This window comes from Ornithorhynchus anatinus, chromosome X1, assembly GCF_004115215.2.
Source record: "Ornithorhynchus anatinus isolate Pmale09 chromosome X1, mOrnAna1.pri.v4, whole genome shotgun sequence".
NCBI classification, from domain to species: domain Eukaryota; kingdom Metazoa; phylum Chordata; class Mammalia; order Monotremata; family Ornithorhynchidae; genus Ornithorhynchus; species Ornithorhynchus anatinus.
The window spans coordinates 90,313,746-90,330,825 of NC_041749.1; the positions used below are offsets into that span (position 1 = coordinate 90,313,746).

General features: G+C 47.6%; 1 protein-coding gene across 8 annotated transcripts in view; it reads right to left on the bottom strand.

The window, feature by feature from the left end:
- Positions 1-17,080, bottom strand: part of SLC26A6 (solute carrier family 26 member 6) — a 32,551-nt gene that overhangs the window by 13,083 nt on the left and 2,388 nt on the right. For 4 of the 8 annotated variants that reach the window (XM_029050177.2, XM_029050176.2, XM_029050167.2 and 1 more), the window contains exons 2-6: positions 3,119-3,287; positions 2,218-2,351; positions 1,612-1,722; positions 1,126-1,286; positions 667-831 (exon numbers count right to left, since the gene is read on the bottom strand). In XM_029050177.2, the coding sequence (XP_028906010.1) occupies positions 667-831; positions 1,126-1,286; positions 1,612-1,722; positions 2,218-2,351; positions 3,119-3,249 (702 nt within the window). In that variant the 5' untranslated portion in view covers positions 3,250-3,287. Of the gene's footprint in view, positions 1-666; positions 832-1,125; positions 1,287-1,611; positions 1,723-2,217; positions 2,352-3,118; positions 3,288-5,683; positions 5,769-6,082; positions 6,198-14,245; positions 14,344-17,080 lie in introns of those variants that run through there. The other 4 variants (XM_029050168.2, XM_029050169.2, XM_029050170.2 and 1 more) reach the window with 3 other exon arrangements.

Below are 17,080 nucleotides of genomic sequence, written 5' to 3' on the forward strand. Positions count from 1 at the left end.
CACTACGCCATGCTGCTTCTCACGGTACTCAATGAGTGTCTACTAAAGTGCCAAGCACCAAGGGTAGATACAAGATAATCACATTGGAGCCAGTCCCTGTTCCACATGGGGCTTCCGATCTAAGAAGGAGGGTGGACAAGTATCTGATCTGCATTTTACAGATGAGGAAACTGAGGCCCAGAGAGGTTAAGTGACCTGCCCAAGGTCACACAGCAAACCCAGTGGTAGGGCTGAGACCAGAACACAGGACTCCTGATTGACAGTTCTGTCCTCTTTCCACTAGGCCAAGCCCCCACCCCCCCACCCACTGATGATACTGATGCTGGTGATGAAAGCCAGACCAGTGGAATTCAGCATCTTTTTGTTCTCTCCATTTCCTGTCCTTTATTCCATGCCATTCCTTATCTCCCTCAACTACTGACAGGTCTTCTACCTCACCTCTTCTCTGACAAACATGGCCAAGGGACTACCTTGGCAAAGGGATGGTGACCTGTGGGGCCTGCTCATACAGTGCTCTGCACCCAGTAAGTGCTCAATAAATACGACTGAATGAATGAACTGATAATCTTCTCTTTGGCGCTGGGTCGGCGGTTGGGAGGGGAAGGGAGAGAGGGAGGATGACAGCTGTTTGACTCCCTCCCCAAGTTTCGGCCACATCTTACTCACATAGATCATAGAGAGGGGTCCTGAGTGCTCGCCCAGCTTCACCCCAAAGACGTATTTCAGCTGGGACATCAGCACCTGTATCGCGGCCGCTGTGGTGTAGCCCCGCACCAGAGGCTCTGACAGGTAAGTGACCACAAAGCCGAACTGCACCAGGCCCAAGGCCACCTGCAGAGAGAACCATCCAGGGCAGCAGCCTTCACCAGCCCTCCCAAGGACAGGATGCCCACCCCCATCCCAGCCGGCTGATGTGGACACTGGACTCACATCTGACTCAATCCGGCTCTGCTATCAGTAAAGCCCAGCTTAGCGTGTCTCCTCTTTCCCAAGCTCCTGGAAACCAGGAGGGATGAAATGGGACACAGGATTTCACCTTGGGAAGCTCCGCTCTCCCTCCTTGGTTCTCTGCCCCCGGGCGAGGAACTGCTTCCCGTCTGGTCTCCTCCCCGCCCCCTCACTCACCTGGAAAATCCCCACTAGGATGGTCAGAGAAGCCGCCACCTGGACCCTCATGGCATCTCTTGTTGCCGTGACTGTGCCATTGCCCGGCAACAGGAACTCGTCATTGGGGACCAGGGCCTCAGTGACACTGCCAACCATCACAGAGACAACCGCAAAGGTACCTACAGCCACAAAACCAGGATGGGATCCACAAGGCCCAGTGCCATGTCTCCCCACTACACCTGTGCTCTTCCAGAGCAGAGGGCAACCCTAGGTTCTACTGTCTCTCTGCCAAACCTCTTCCACCTGAGAGCCTGGGGCAGGGAGAGAGTTGACAGAGAGGCAGGAGCAAAGGAGACATTCACAGAACCCGAATGCCCAATCTCCATGCCTAATCTCCCCACCGCCACCACCGCTCCCCCTCTGCAGTTTTAGGTGGTTGAACAGGAGGCTTGTTTCTCTCGATCTGTCCCTGAGTCCAGCTCCTTCCCCAGCTCCCCAACTCACCTACTGAGACGTGCCTGGATGTGCCAAAGAAGAAATAAACCAAGGTGGGGTAGAAGGATGTATAGAGGCCATAGACGGGGGGTAGCCCCGCCAACATCGCATACGCCAGACCTGAGGTCGAAGGAAACACCAGTCACTAGGCATCCTCAGGCGTGTGCTGTCAGCCCTCGCAGACACACTTCACCAGCGTGGCCTAACCCCATCCTCACATTTTACACTCTCCACGCTGTCGTATGGTCATACCCCACCGGGCCCAAAGCTGGCCTCCTCCCTACTCCCACACCACCCCCAAACATCAAAATACCGAGGTCAAGGGACTTTCCCTTACATTGAAAGAGTGGGTAAAGTCCAGAGCTAAGGAGTGCAGGGAGAGGGAACAGGCCTAAACTCCTGTATCGCTCCATCCCTCCTTCCTGGTCTGGCCCTGCCCTCCCCCGCATGTGGCTGCTGGATCTAGGCTGAAGTATTATTGGATCCCTACCAGAAGGAGACGGGCAACAGGAAAAGCAGCAAGATTCAGGATGGCCAGTCCCAGCACAGGAAAAGAGGCTTAGTGTGGGCCTCCTATAGTGGGCTCCCCAAACCCAGTGGCCCAGTTACACTCACCCTGAGGAAGATGAACAATGCCCACGCTGAGCCCCGAGACCACATCTCCCAGGAGCCATTCCTTCACAGGGTACCGAGGCAGCCAGCTCAGCAGTGGAAAGAAGCGTAGAAGCAGGGACTTGGCTACTAAGCACCTGGTGGATGGGGGGAGGGAAATGTTAGAGGAATCTGGGGCGAGGATACTAGTACCCCCATGGCGAAAGGTTCCCCAGGCAAAAGCTCCTCAAGCAGTCTCTGTTCCGAAAACCAAGGCCGCCACTTGGTCTCCCCACACGGGAGCCTGGGCAGAGACTGGAGGAACCGCCCAAGGCCTATTACCATGTAGCTATGCCTCTACTTGCCTATCACACAAGCTCCATTCCCACAGGAGGGAGGAAGGAAGGATCTAGGATAAGGGAAGTGTGACATTTGCTGAACACTTTGCTATGATTGGCAGGGCTCTATTCCTTAGGCCTGATGAGGGGAGGCCGAATGGGATGGCTCAAAGCTCCAGGACAGAAGTGGCTGTTTTCCCCTCCACCAATGCCTTCATCTTGGTTCGGCTTGAGGATAACAAGGTTGGGCACTGGCGGGGAGGGGTCCCAGAATACAGGAGAAGGACCTAGGGCAGTGAGTGCTTCCACCAGCTCTCAGAAAAAATGTTAACCACTAGAGAGAGCAGGGGCAGAGCTTCCTGATTCCAGAGACCAGCAGGAGAAAGGATCGGGGCTGGTTTGGACAGGGGAGAACCTGGTGGAAGGCAGAAAAGAGATGTCTGGAGAGTAGGCGTCCTGCACACTGGAGCCACCCCTCACGCTCTCCTCCCATGTTCAGTTCTATCCTCACCACCCACCCTCTTTCTCCCCTATCCCCCAAGAACCACACGAGCAGACCACGTCACGAACTCTGCCCTGACACTCACTGGGGCTTCCTTCTCCAGGCTGGCAATTTCAGCTTCTTGCTCCTCTGGCCAATCTCTTCCAGCTCCTCCTCATTCAGTACACTACGCTCCACGAGGTAATCCCTGCGGCGCAGGGCATGTTCCACTTCCATGGTGCCCCAGAGTCAGTAGGGCCTGCTCGGCCTTCAGTCTGGGTGAAGGACACAGAAAGAACAGTTGATTGATTGATTCATTCAATCATACTTATTGAGCATTTACTGTGCAGAGCACTGTACTAAGCGCTTGGAAGAGTACAATACAATAAACAGACACATTCTCTGCCCACAATAAGCTTACAGTCTAGAGCGGGGGAAACAGACATCAATCTCTGCCCTATTACTCAAACCCAGCCAGGTGACCAAGAATTCCTGCACCCCCGACCCCTCACCAAAACTCAGTCATCAGAGACATCCACAATCACCTCAAGGTCTTGGGGGGAATGGAGTCTCAACTCTACCTCAGATGAGTTTGTGGGACCTTGAGCATGTGTTTAAGGGTAAATTTTTTAAAAAAACCAAAACCTAACCTCTCCCTGGATCTGTAAACTAGAGGAGAAACTCTACCAGCTTTAGAACTTGACCCTTTAAGTGTTGTATTAATCATTAGGAAAGAAGAGTGGCTGTTAACACTAGTAATTAACTAACTCGGCAGGGGAGAGGTCTGCCAAGCTGAAATACCCTTTCAGCAGGAAGGTCTCTCCTTGCTCCCATCTCTTTAATAGACTATTTGTCCTCAGTGACCAATAACCTGCAGGCTTTCTCCTTTTCCTCTCAGTATTGGCTGGCCCCAGGCTGTTGAGGGCTGCAGACTTTGTCTTGTTCACAAGTAGAAAATTTCAACCTCAGCAAAGTCCTTGAGGGTCAGCTTGCAGCCCACCCAGCTCCTTTGGGGAAGGAGGAGCCGGTGATAAACATTCAGAGATGGGCCTGATGGGAGAGTGGATAAGGCAGCAGTGAGGCCTGCCCCCGCCCTGGGGAGAGAGAAGTCCGAGGCTACAGCCATAGGCCTGAAGTGTCTGTAGAAGCATTTCACCAACCCCAGGGCAGGGTTCTAATACCCAATGGTTTTGAAACACTGAAAATTATCTATGGGATCCAATGGGCACCTTTCAGTTTCCACGAATAATCCCGGGACACCAATTAAGAGAACTTCACAGGGCTTCAGTTTTTACTTCTAGAGGCGTTTGGTGAGAGAAAAACTCTCTCGAGAGCTCCCGCCTCTCTCCCTCCCCTCTATCCTCAACCCCCACTCCCTGTCCGTTCCCATCCCGCCGCCGCCCCCACACACAAACTCTTTTCTGTGTTCTCACAATCCTTTCCTTAAGCAGAAGCAACAACTATCTCCCAGGAGCACTCCTGGGGCTGCCAACTATCACCCCCACATAAAGCCTATTGGCAGGCAATCCCAAGAAGAACCAGAAAGATCTGTATGGCCTGGCTGGGCTGGTTTTCCCTGGGGACTGCAAGGCATTCTACACATCCTGCAGTCAAAAGATCCCATGCCACCCGGACAGCTGGAGTTCCTTAGCCACAACTGGCCTCAGGGCTGGTTGGAGCCTGGCTTAGCTGGCAGATTCCATAGGTCTCCCCACTTGAGACATGTTGGCAGTATGGGGCACAGAGTAGTTCCACAGGGACTTGGGAACCTCTCAGGGAATGATTGCAGCCTCTGGCTTTAGTGGCAGAAAAGGTAGGAGTCAGGGATTCCACGACAGAGCAGAGAGGATCTGGAGATCTGATTAAGGGAACCTCAGTTTGGAAAATGAGGTAAATTCATTCAATCATTTATTGAACACTTACTGAGTGCAGAGCACTGTACTAAGCACTTGGAAAATACAATTCAGTAACAGAGACAATCCCTGCCCACGAAGAGCTCATAGTGGGAAGTCAGGGTAGCTTAGTGGAAACAGCACGGGCTGGGAGTCAGAGGATCTGGGTTCTCCTCCCGGCTCTGCTACTTGCCTGCTTAGTGACCGCAGGTAAGTCACTTAATTTCTCTGTGCCTCAGTTTCCTCATCAGTAAAATGGGATCAAATACCTCTTCTCCCTCCTCCTCAGACTGTGAGGGACAGGAACTGTGTCCAATCTGCATACACTGTCTCTACCTCAGCTCTCAGTATAGTGCTCGGCACATAAATATAAGCTCTTTGTGAACAGGGAACGTATCTGCTGACTCTGCTGCTCTCCCAAGCGCTTAGTACAGTGCTCTGCACATAGTAAGGGCTCAATTAATACCACTGATTGATTGACCAGTCTAACAATAATAATAAAAAAGGTGAGAGGCTGTGGGGTGGGGTGGGGTGGGAGGTGGCCTCTTTGGGGAGAGAGCAAACCTGGAAAAAAAATGGTCAGAGCAAAGTGGCTGCCAATTTGGACTGCATCTCTCTGGAGCTTTACAAGAGTTCAGATCTCAGAAGTCCAAGGCTTTTCCAATCTTCACCCACCTCTCCCTCACCAGCTGATACTCCTCGCTGGGGACCCACCTCCCCACACCAACTCAGGATAAGAATGATGCTATCCCATCCGGGTCGGAGGTCTCAGCTCTTACCTTGGGTATGGGGCTGGGAGGGGGTCATGCAAGATTGTCTCACCCTGAGGTCCCGGGGCAGGGAGAAGTGAAGGCTGATGTCCCACACAGAACACTGTTCAGGGTGGAACCAGATTCTTTCTGACTAGTACAGTATTAATGCTCCTCCCTGATCTTTGAGCCCTTCGGCTCCTCCCCCCGATCTTAGCTGAGTCATTACCGATCTTAAAGGGCCCAATCCAAAGGTTTTCCTGAAGAAGGCCCCCAGAGGAACCACTCCCAAAATCTTATCTCATTTTCAGAACAAATTATTATCAAGAATCTCTCCCCGACCCCAGCCATCAGCGTGGTTTACTGGACCATTAGTATTCTATGGCAAACCAAAAGAATGGCTCGATCATCAAACCCCAGACTATTTACCTGAGTAAGGCACTGGGCTGGGAAGTAGGGACGTAGGGACTGCTCAGCTTCACCACAGGGCAAAACATCCACTCTTTCTATGCTTCAATTTCCCTGCCTGTGAGGCCAACTTTACCTTAGGTAAAAGCACAGGAGTTAATCCAAGGAAAATGTTTTAAACTTTAACAATCCACTCTGGGCCACAAGATGCAGCACGGCCTAGAGGAAAGAGCCCAAGCCTGGAAGTCTGAGGACCTGGGTTCTAATTCTATCTCTGCCACTTGCCTGCTGGGTGACCTTTACTTCTCTGTGCCTCAGTTCCATCATCTGTAAAATGGGGATTCAATACCTGTTCCACCTGTACCTGTTCCACCTCATCTCCATATGTGAGCCCCATATGGGATCTCTCGATATCTACCCTAGCGCTTAGAACAGGGGTTGGCACACAGTAAGCACCTAACAATTACCATTATAATTAGTATTTTTATATAATCCTCCCTATGGCAGAATTTTGGGGGGAGCAGTAACTTCAGGAACCTGGAAATTAGCTATTCGTCTATTTGGTTATGGAACTTCCCCTTCCTATTCCTCTGTTCTGTATTTATTAAAGCAACCCCAGACACCTAATGCCATGCTGGGTGTGGTATAATAATAATGTTGGTATTTGTTAAGCGTTTACTATGTGCAGAGCACTGTTCTAAGTGCTGGGGTAGATACAAGGTCATCAGGTTGTCCCAAGTGAGGTTCACAGTCTTCATCCCCATTTTGCAGATGAGGTAACTGAGGGACTGAGAAGTTAAGTGACTCGCCCACAGTCACACAGCTGACAAGTGGCAGAGCTGGGTGTCGAACCCAAGACCTCTGACTCCCAGGCCCGGGCTCTTTCCACTGAGCCACGCTGCTTCTCAAACAAATGAAACAGATATAGGGCTGCTTGAAGGTGAAAGGACCACGGATACAGCACGTGTCTAGTGGATACAGCACGTGTCTAGTGGATACAGCACGGTCCTGGGAGTCAGAAGGACCTGGGTTCTAATCCTGGCTCTGCCATTTTGTCTGCTGTGAGACCTTGGGCAAATCACTCAACTTCTATGTGCCTCGGTTATCTCATCTGTAAAATGGGGATTAAGACTGCGAGGCCCATGTGGGGCAGGGACTGGTTCCAACATAGTTTAGTACAGTGCAATCAAGGGGATGTACATCTCATTAACAAAATAAATAGGGTAATAAAAATATATACAAATGAGCGCAGTGCGGAGGGGGAGGGGAAGGGGAAGGGAAAGGAGGAGGAGCAGAGGGAAAGGTGGGGAAGGGGGCTTAGCTGAGGGGAAGTGGGGGGGGCAGAGAGGGAGCAGAGGGAAAAGGGAAGCTCAGTCTGGGAAGGCCTCTTGGAGGAGGTGAGCTCTCCGTAGGGCTTTGAAGTGGGGAAGAGAGTTAGTTTGGCAGAGGTGAGGAGGGAGGGCATTGCAGGACAGCGGGAGGACGTGGGCCAGGGGTCGATGGTGGGATAGGCGTGAATGGGGGATGGTGAGGAGGTGACCTGAACAGGCAAATGAAGAAGAAATAAATGGAAACAAACAAAAATGCTAAGGGACAGATTGTAAAGTCCTTGAGGGCAGGGCACATGTGCCTTGATGCTAATGAACTCTCTCACACACTTAGTACAGTGCTTTGAACTCAATAGGCTCTCAATAGATGCCAAAGACTGACTGAGATGGCTGATGGAACAACATAATTAAAAAGGTAGAGATGAGTCAGGGAATGCCTTCTGGAGGAGTTCGATTTTTAGGAGGGTTTTGAATGTGGGGAGGGACAGAGTTTGGCAGATTGGAGGGACAAGGGAGTTCTAAGCAGGGGGAAGGTTGTGTGCAGTGCGTTCAAGTGGGCAAGTTGAGAGCAAATATAGTTAGGAGGCTAGCTTGGAAGAAGCAACAAGTACAAGCTTAGGTGGAGTGAAAGATGAAAACCAAGAGGTAAAAAGGAGAAAGCTGGCAAAAAGCCTTGAATCCAATGGTCAGGAAATTGTAATAGTTATAATAATAGTAATAATAGTGGTATTTGTTAAGCACTTACTATGTGCCAGGCACTGTTCTAAATGCTGGGGTGGATACAAGCAAATTGGTTTGGACACAGTCCTTTCTCCCATATAGGGCACACAGTTTTAATTCCCATTTTACAGATGAGTTAATGAGTTACAGAAAAGTTAAGTGACTTGCCCAAGTTTACACGGCAGACAAGCAGCAGAGCTGGGACTAGAACCCAGGCCCTTCTGACTCCCAGGCCTGTGCTCTATTCTGTTTGATGCAGAGAAAAACTGGTAGCCAATGAAGGTTTTTGAGGAGGGGAGTGATTTATTATGAATGACAATTTAAAGATGATCAGGGCAGCAGATTAAGAGAGATTAAAGAGCTTCAGAGGCACCGCCAGACATCCAAATTTGTTGTAGAGGGAAGTGGCCCTGGGAATTCTCTACATCTGGCTCTACCACTGACTTGCAGTGTAACCGTGGACAAGGTATCTACTCACTTGTGCCTCATTTTCTCCCAAGAGGGTGTCTTATAATCACCATCATGACTGAGCAGATGAATGGGAGAATACCTGACAAGTGGCTAGAGATCATAGGAGAATCCACCTTGGAAAGGACTGTATTGTCTGTGGTTTGCCTGCCAAGTATTGGAGCAGAAAACAATGCTACTTGTGGAAATTTGTAGAAACTGCGAACTCCATAGGGGCTGAAAACATAAAGCCTGGGTGAGTAAAACTTAAGATCTTGGATGGATTGTTTCTTGAGGGGCAGAGGGGAAATAGATAAATCGTGAAAGCCAAAAAACATTGCCAGTGGCCATGGAAGGAAAAAAACAGAGGAATATGGGTTGAAAGGGGTCCACAGAGTTTAGTTACACCCTATAAGGGGCCTGTGAAAGGAAGGGCAACTGTCTTACAACATTAGAGCAGTCTAGAGATCTAAGGCCTGTGTCCTAGTTCCACATCTAATTTATTATGTGATCATTTCCCTCCTAAGGGAAGAATGCTGACTAGATGTTCTTCATGTCCACTGAGCTCAAACAAGAAGAAATGGACTTAAATGAAAGTTAAAGAGACTCTGGTTGGACATGAATGGATGAATATGAATGGATTGATTTATAAGAATTTACTGACCAATCAGGTAGATCAAATGCCAGAATAGACTACCAAGAAAATTTATGAAGCTTCCATCTCAGGAGATCTCTAAAAAAAGATATCTGCCTATCCTGGTCCATACGGTCTCACAAAGTCCTCTCTAGCTCTAGAATTCTGAATGGCTCCATTTTCCCTTCTGTGAAATATGGAGAAGTCTAGTACCCAACTGCTCCAGATTAATTTATTTCTCTTGACAACTTCCAACCCTCTGACCTGTTCCCTTTGAGCAAATAAGCTTTTTACCTTCCTCCTCTGTCATTCACATTCCCACCAATGACTCTTCACTGTGGATTGTGTCTGCCCTAATTCTCCTATTTGCCTGTAAGGTTTTTGAAACCATGTCTTGGTCTTCCTCCATAAGTCAACAAACAACAGTATGTATGAAGCACTTGGGCAGGTACAACTGAGGTTGAACACATGATTCCTGGTCTCAAGGAGCTTACAATCTAATGGTGGAAACTGGCACAAAATTTCCAGACTGGAGGAATAAAATGGAAAGCTAGATACGTGATCAAACAAGTACTTAAATAGTCGTATATGTAAATCAGTAGCAGCATGGCCTAGTGGCTAAAGCACAGGGCTGGCATCAGGACCTGGGTTCTAATCCCAGCTCTGCCACCTATCTTCTATGCGAACTTGGGCAAGTCATTTCATCTCTCTGTGCCTCAGTTACCTCTTCTGTAAAATGTGGATTAGGACTGTGAGCCCCATGTGGGACATGGACTGTGTCCAACCTGATTAATTTTCTATCTACCCCAGCATTTAGAACAGTGCCTGGCACATAATGAGCACTTAAATACCATAATTTAAAAAAGTGGTTGTGACTGCATAAGTGCTGAGGGGATTCAAAAGGACTGAGGTGGTAATTGGATGGATATGACCGGGAGAGAAGAAAACCAATGAGGAATGCTTCCTGGAGGAAGCTTCCAAGCACTTATTCTATCCCATATCAGCCTCTTTGCTGACCTCCCTGCCTCCTGTCTCCCCCCCACTCCAGGCCCTATTTCACTCTGCTGCCCAGATATTTTTCTACAAAAACATTCAGGCCATGTTTCCCCATTCCTCAAGAACCTCCAGGTTGCCCATCCACCTGTACATCAAACAGAAGCTCCTTACCATTGGTTTTAAAGCACTAACTCACCTTGCCCCCTCCTACCTTACCTCTCTACTCTCTTACTACAACCCAGCCCACACATCACTCCTCTAATGCTAATCTTCTCACTGTTCCTCGATCTCATCTATCACACCACTGATTTCTTGCTCATGTCCTGCCTCTGGCCTGGAATGCCCTTCCTCTTCATATTTGACAATTACTCTTACCCACTTCAAAGCCTTATTGAAGGCATATCTCTTCCAAGAGGCCTTTCCTGACTAAGCCCTCCTTTCCTTTTCTTCCACTCCCTTCTGCATCACCCTGACTTGCTCCCTTTATTCACCGCCCCCTCCCAGCACTTATGTACATATCTGTAATTTTATTTATTTATATTAATGTCTCTCTTCCCCTCGAGACTGTAATCTCTCTGTGAGCAGTGAATGTGTCTGTTACATTGTTATACTGTACTCTCCCAAGCACTTAGTACAGTGTTCTGCACACAGTAACCGCTCAATAATGATCGACTGACTGACTGACTGGAGGGGATGGGATTTCTTTAAAGATGGGAAGAGCTGTGGCCTGGAAGAGTGGAAGGAAGGAAGGAGTTCCAGGCAGGAGGAAAGGCATGAGCAAGAATTCAGAGGTGAGAGAGTAAAGAATGAGAACAGTGGGAAAATTACCTTAATAGGAACAAGGAGTAGTGAGAGAAGAAATTGAATATGTAAGAGAGAGAGAGCTGAAGCAGTGCCTTAAAGCCAATGGTCACAAATTTTTGCTTGCTCAATCAATGATATTGAGTTCTTACTAGGTGCAGAGTACTAAACTAAGCGCTTGGGAGAGTACAGTACAACAGAGTTGGTACATACATTCCCTGCCCACAAGTTTACTGTGGAGAAAATGTTTTTTGAGGAGTGGGGAGATGTGCAGAATGATGTTTCAGAAAGATGGGTCAGGCAGTAGAGTGAACTGAAATGGGGAGAGACTGGAAGCAGGGAGACCAGTTTAGGAGGCTGATGCAGTAGTCTAATCAGGAATACAACAAGTTCTCAGACCAGGGTGGTATCCATTTGGGGATGGAGCGAGAGAAGTAGATTTGGGAAATGTTGTGGGGGAAAAAATCAACATGATTTAATGACAGATAATGAAAGAGAGGGAGGACTCAATGATAATACCAAGATTACAGGTTTCAGAGACAGTCGGTTTGCCAACTGTGATGGGAAAGCAGCATGGCCTAATAATAATCATGGTATTTGTTAAGTGCTTACTATGCTAAGCACTGTTCTAAGTGCTAGGGTAGATACAAGGTAATCAGGCTGTCCCACGTGGGGCTCACAGTTTTAATCCCCGTTTTACAGAACCCACGTTCTCTGACTCCCAAGCCTGTGCTCTTGCCACTAGGCCATGCCTAGGGGGGATTATGATTTAGAGGCATTCCGATGGAAAGACCATGGGCCTGGGAGTCAGAGGACCTGGGTTATATTCCTGCCTCTGCCACTTGTCTGCTGTGTGACCTTGGACAAGTCACTTAACTTCCCTTTGTCTCAGTTACCTCATCTGTAAACTAGGAATTAAGATTGTGATCCCTTTATGGGTCAGGGACTGTGTCCAAACTGATCATCTTGTATCTATCACAGTGCTTAGAAGAGTGCATGATACTTAGTAACCTCTTAAATGCCATTTAAAAAAAAGCTAGGTAAAAGAGTGGGTTTGGGAAAAAAAAACCCTGAGAAGTTCAGGTTCAGACACACTGACCTCAGGTTGATGCCTGTAGGGCATCCATGGGGCGATGTCCCTGGAAAGGGATAAGGAAAAGAGAGATTGCCAAGGAGGTGAGAGGTCGGGAGTAGCAAGATAGTTTTAGTAGTCCTTGGTGTAGAGGTGGTAGGTTCAGCTACTGAATTAGTGAGTGTAAAGTACAATAGCAAGGGACTCAGAAAAGAACTTCAAGAGACCACAGTTAGGGGATGAAAAGTGGAAAGTCAGTGAAAGACTGAGAAAGAGCAGCTAGAAAGGTAGGAAGAGAACCAGGAGAGAATTGGGTCTTTAAAACCAAGGTTGGATAGTGTCCCCAGAGGGAAATGATCCAGTGCCAAAGGAGGCTGAGAAGTCAAAGAGGATTAGGATAGAGTCATTAGTGACCGTGGAGAAAGAGTTCTCAGTGGAGTGAAGAGGGCGGAAACTCAGGTTTTAGAGTGACCCACTAGTTGGAAAAGAGGGAGTGGAGGCAGCAGATATTTATGATCCACTTGAGAGGTTTGGACAGGAATGGGAGCAGGAAGATGGGGTGATAGCTGGAAGGTGCAGTGAGATCCAGAGAAGGCATTTTTAGAATAAGGGAGACTTGAACATGTTTGAACACAAAAGGGAAGGAACCATAAGAGAGTGGACAAATAAACATGGGAATTAGGGAGGAAAGAATGGCAGGATCATGTGTTTTTATAAGGTAAGAGGAGATGAGGTCAAAGGCAGAGAAGCACCATGGCCTAGTGGAAAGAGCACAGGCCTGGGAATCAGAGGACCTGGGTTCTAATTCCAGCTCTGCCACTTCCCTGCTGTGTGACTTTGGGCAAGTCACTTAACTTCTTTGTGCCTCAGCTACCTCATCTGTAAAATGGGGATGAAGACTGTGAGCCCCACGTGGAACAACCTGATTACCTTGTATCTCCTCCAGCACATGTGTCAACAGTGCTTGACACATAGTAAGCGCTTAACAAATACCAACATTATTATTATTATTATTATCATCTTGTGTCTACCCCACTGCTTAGTACAGTACTTGGGTCACAGTAAGTGCTTAAATACCACAATTATCAATCAACTGTATTTATTGAGGGTTTACATTATGCAGAGCACTGTACTAAGCACTCGAGAGAGTATGATATAACAGAGTTGGTAAACACGTTCCCTGCCCACAACGAACTTAGTCTAAAGGGGGATACAGGTATTAATATAAATTATATATTATTATTATTATTATCGGTACATGTAGAGGGGATAGATTTTGAAAGCAGATAGGAGGAGGCTTCACAAAAGAGTGGATGTACTCTCTTCTACTCGGACTTTGAGTTCCATGTGGGATCGGTATTATGTCCAACCCAATTATCCTGTATCTACGCAGTGCTTAGGACAGTGCCTGGCACATAGTAAGTGTTTGACAAGTACTATTTACAAAAAATGGAAAAGGAGGGAGTTGGGGAGGGCTTCGTTGATAAGATGGAGACCATTACCAATGAGCTACCCAGAGTGCCCAGAACAGAACTCAATACATATATTTGCCTGATAAAAGAAGCCATGAATTAAAGGGCTTGGATAATCATAATAGAGCTTGGATAATCATAATAGCACCTAATAATTATGGTATTCGTTAAGCGCTTATTATGTGCCAGGCACTGTACTAAGTGCTGGGGTGGATAGCAGCAAATTGGGTTAGACACAGTCCTTGTCCCGCATGGGGCTCACAGTCTTAATCCCCATTTTACAGATGAGGTAACTGAGGCACAGAGAAGTGAAATGATTTGCCCAAGGCCACACAGCAGATGGAATTAGAGGAGTTGGAATTAGAACCCATGACCTCCTGACTCCCAGGTCCGTGCTCTACCCAGAAGACTTTTTCTCTCCTTTTTTTAAAGGAACAGAAACCATGAAAAGTTATGATAACAGTACTCTTGGGATTTGAGCAACCTTACTTAGAGATGCAGTGTTCACCCCAAATAGTGAGGGGGAAGAAAAATATCCCTTACCACATTTTCATGGGCACAGTGAGCAAGAGATTGGCTCAACGACAATCACACAAACATGGATACAATTTTACCATCAGAAGCATCTCTTTGAAATACGAAGGTCAGATGTGCACAGGCACACACATGCATGTGCATGCACACACACACGCACGCACACACACACACACTCACCTCTATGAATATTAGACTCCAACTGTATTGGAAGGCCTCCAGTCAAAAAACATGCTAAGCAGATTTCATTATTCTCGTCAACATGAGAAGAGCATGGCCTAGTGGAAAAAGCAGGGGCCAGGGAGTCAGAGGACTTGGGTTCTAATCCCACTCCGTCACTTGTCTGCTTTGTGACCTTGGACAAGTCACTTCACTTCTCTGTGCCGGTTACCTCATCTATAAAATGAGGATTATGACTGTGAGCCCCACGTAGGACATGGACTGTGTCCAACCTGATTAGCTTGTATCTAATCCAATGCTTAGTACAGTGACTGGCACAGAGGAAGTGCTTAACAAATTCTATCAAAAAAAAAAACCCCATGAGGAAGGGGGAGAATGAAATTCTCCTATGTTTAAAACAGCCCTCTCCTGCTACTTCCATGAGGCATTGATTGTTGATTCACTAATTTCTAAGATTGGCAAGAAATTCTTGAAGGGACAGTACTGTAGGGTCAGCTTGTTTGGACACACCCCAGAGCCCTCCCTGACCATCCTGTACCCCAACAGGCTAGATTCGTTTAGTATCTTTTCCTCACCATGAGGAAGCTAGTTCAAGCCAAAGCTCAGAACAGGATACACCCTCATTTCCTTCACAGTCCGGTAGCAACATTATCCTTAATAATTTCTACTTCATTCGGGTCTGGCACTATGCTAAGGCTTGTACAAAACAAGTAGGTAGAAATCCATCACCTAGGATATTACCTTCAAAAATAAACAATTTAAGACAAACATCACTGTTGGTGGAGGGGGAAGGGGAAGAAAGAAAGGAAAGAAGAGTTAGGAAAGACATGAAGCCACATGAAAAAGCCATACAATTATATTCATAAATCACTATGTATGCTTTATGGATGGGGAGTGAGAGGGGGCTGTACAACATTTTTTAAAAACCATCTCGTTATGGTTTCAAGTTTTCACCTGATGCACAAGTGCCAACTTTTAATTTTGAGTATGGAAGTGAAAATGGGGCAGGAATTTTAGGGAGGGTGAGGACTGAGAAGGGGTAGGCTTTAAATAGCCAATATTTTGGGTCTTTTCAGCCCCTACTGGAAAGCTCGGGGCTTGTCGCACTGCACTGTGCACCTGGGACTAAAGTGCAGGGTGCAGTGGATAAAGCACAGACGTAAGAATCAGAAGGTCACAGGTTCTAATCCCAGGTCCGCCACTGTGGGAGGGAGTTCCAGGTCAGAGGCAGGAAGTGAGCAAGAGTTCGGTGATGAGACAGATGAGATTGAGGTGCGGTGAGTAAATTGGCACTCAAGGATTAAAGTGACAGGGCTGGGCTGTAGTAACATATCAACAAAAATAAAATAAATCGTGGTATTTGTTAAGCGTTTACTATGTGCAAAGCACCGTTCTAAGCGCTGGGGGATACAAGGTGATCAGGTTGTCCCATGTGGGGCTCACAGTTTTAATCCCCATTTGGCAGATGAGGCAACTGAGGCACAGAGAAGTTAAGTGACTTGCCCAAGGTCACACAGCTGACTAGCAGCAGAGCAGGGATTAGAACATGTGACCTCTGACTCCCAAGCCCGTGCTCTTTCCACTGAGCCACGCAAGGAAAGGTAGGAGGAGGGCAGCTGATTGAGGGCCTTAAAAGCCAATGGTAAGGAGTTTCTGTTTGCTGTGGAGGTCTCATCTCCCCTCAATCTCCCTAAGCACAAGGCTGACAGACCAGCAGGCTTCCTTCCCATCACCTGGGCACCTTGGTTTGAACACACTCTCACCTTCTAGTGAAGGAAAAGAATTTTGGGTTTTCCTAGCTGCTCCCTATTTCCTTGGTGCAATGGCCTCTTAGACAAAGCGATGGACTTGTGTGTCTTGAGGCTGCTTCTGGTTGGCAAGGCAAGCCGAAATCACACGGGCAAGAAAATAAACATCTAGAAAATGCAACACTCTGTCACCACCCCAGGTTTCATGTTCCTGCTAATAAAATGGCCTGAGCTTTACTGTAGCAATAATTGACAGATGAGCATTGAGACTTTGCTACTCTGGAATTTAGCAAAGGGTCAATTCAGCCTTCTGGACAGGTTTAAAATAGTCAATTACAGTACAACAATAAAGCTCCTTGTGGGCAGGGAACGTATCTACCAACTCTGTTATGGTGTATTCTCCCGAGTTTTAGTACAGTGCTCTACACCCAGTAAGCCCTCAATAAATCTGTCCTCAAATCCAACAGACAATTACTCTCCCCCACTTCAAAGTCTTCTGTGGGCGCACCTCCTCCAAGAGGCCGTCCTAGACTAAGCCCCTCCTTTCCTCTTCTCCCACTCCCTTCTGCCTCGCCCAGACTTGCTCCCTTTGTTCTTCCCCACTCCCAGCCCCTCAGCACTTAAGCACGTATCTGTAAGGTATTTATTTGTATTGATGTCTGTCTCCCCGCCTCGTTATGGGCAGGGAATGTGTCTGTTTATTGTTGTGTTGTACTCTGCCAAGCGCTTTGTACAGTGCTCTGCGCTCACTAAGCGCTCAATAAATACGATTGAATGAATACGATTGATTGATGTTACTTTCACATTTCATTTTTGTTCTCACAACATTCATGAGGTAAGAAGAATGTGCATAAGATTTATTACTCCCATTTTATAGATGTGGAAACAGGTCCAGGGAGGTTAGGTGACTTGCCTATGATCATAGAGCAGACCAGTAGCAGAGCTAGGCCTCGAGTCCAGTTCCTCTGTCTCCCAGACCCAAGCTCTGTCCACACTATTTCTGAAAGTCCCCATGTGGGACAGGGATTATTTCTGATCTATTTGTGTAGCATCTACCCCAGTGCTTAGAACAATGCTTGGTCCACTG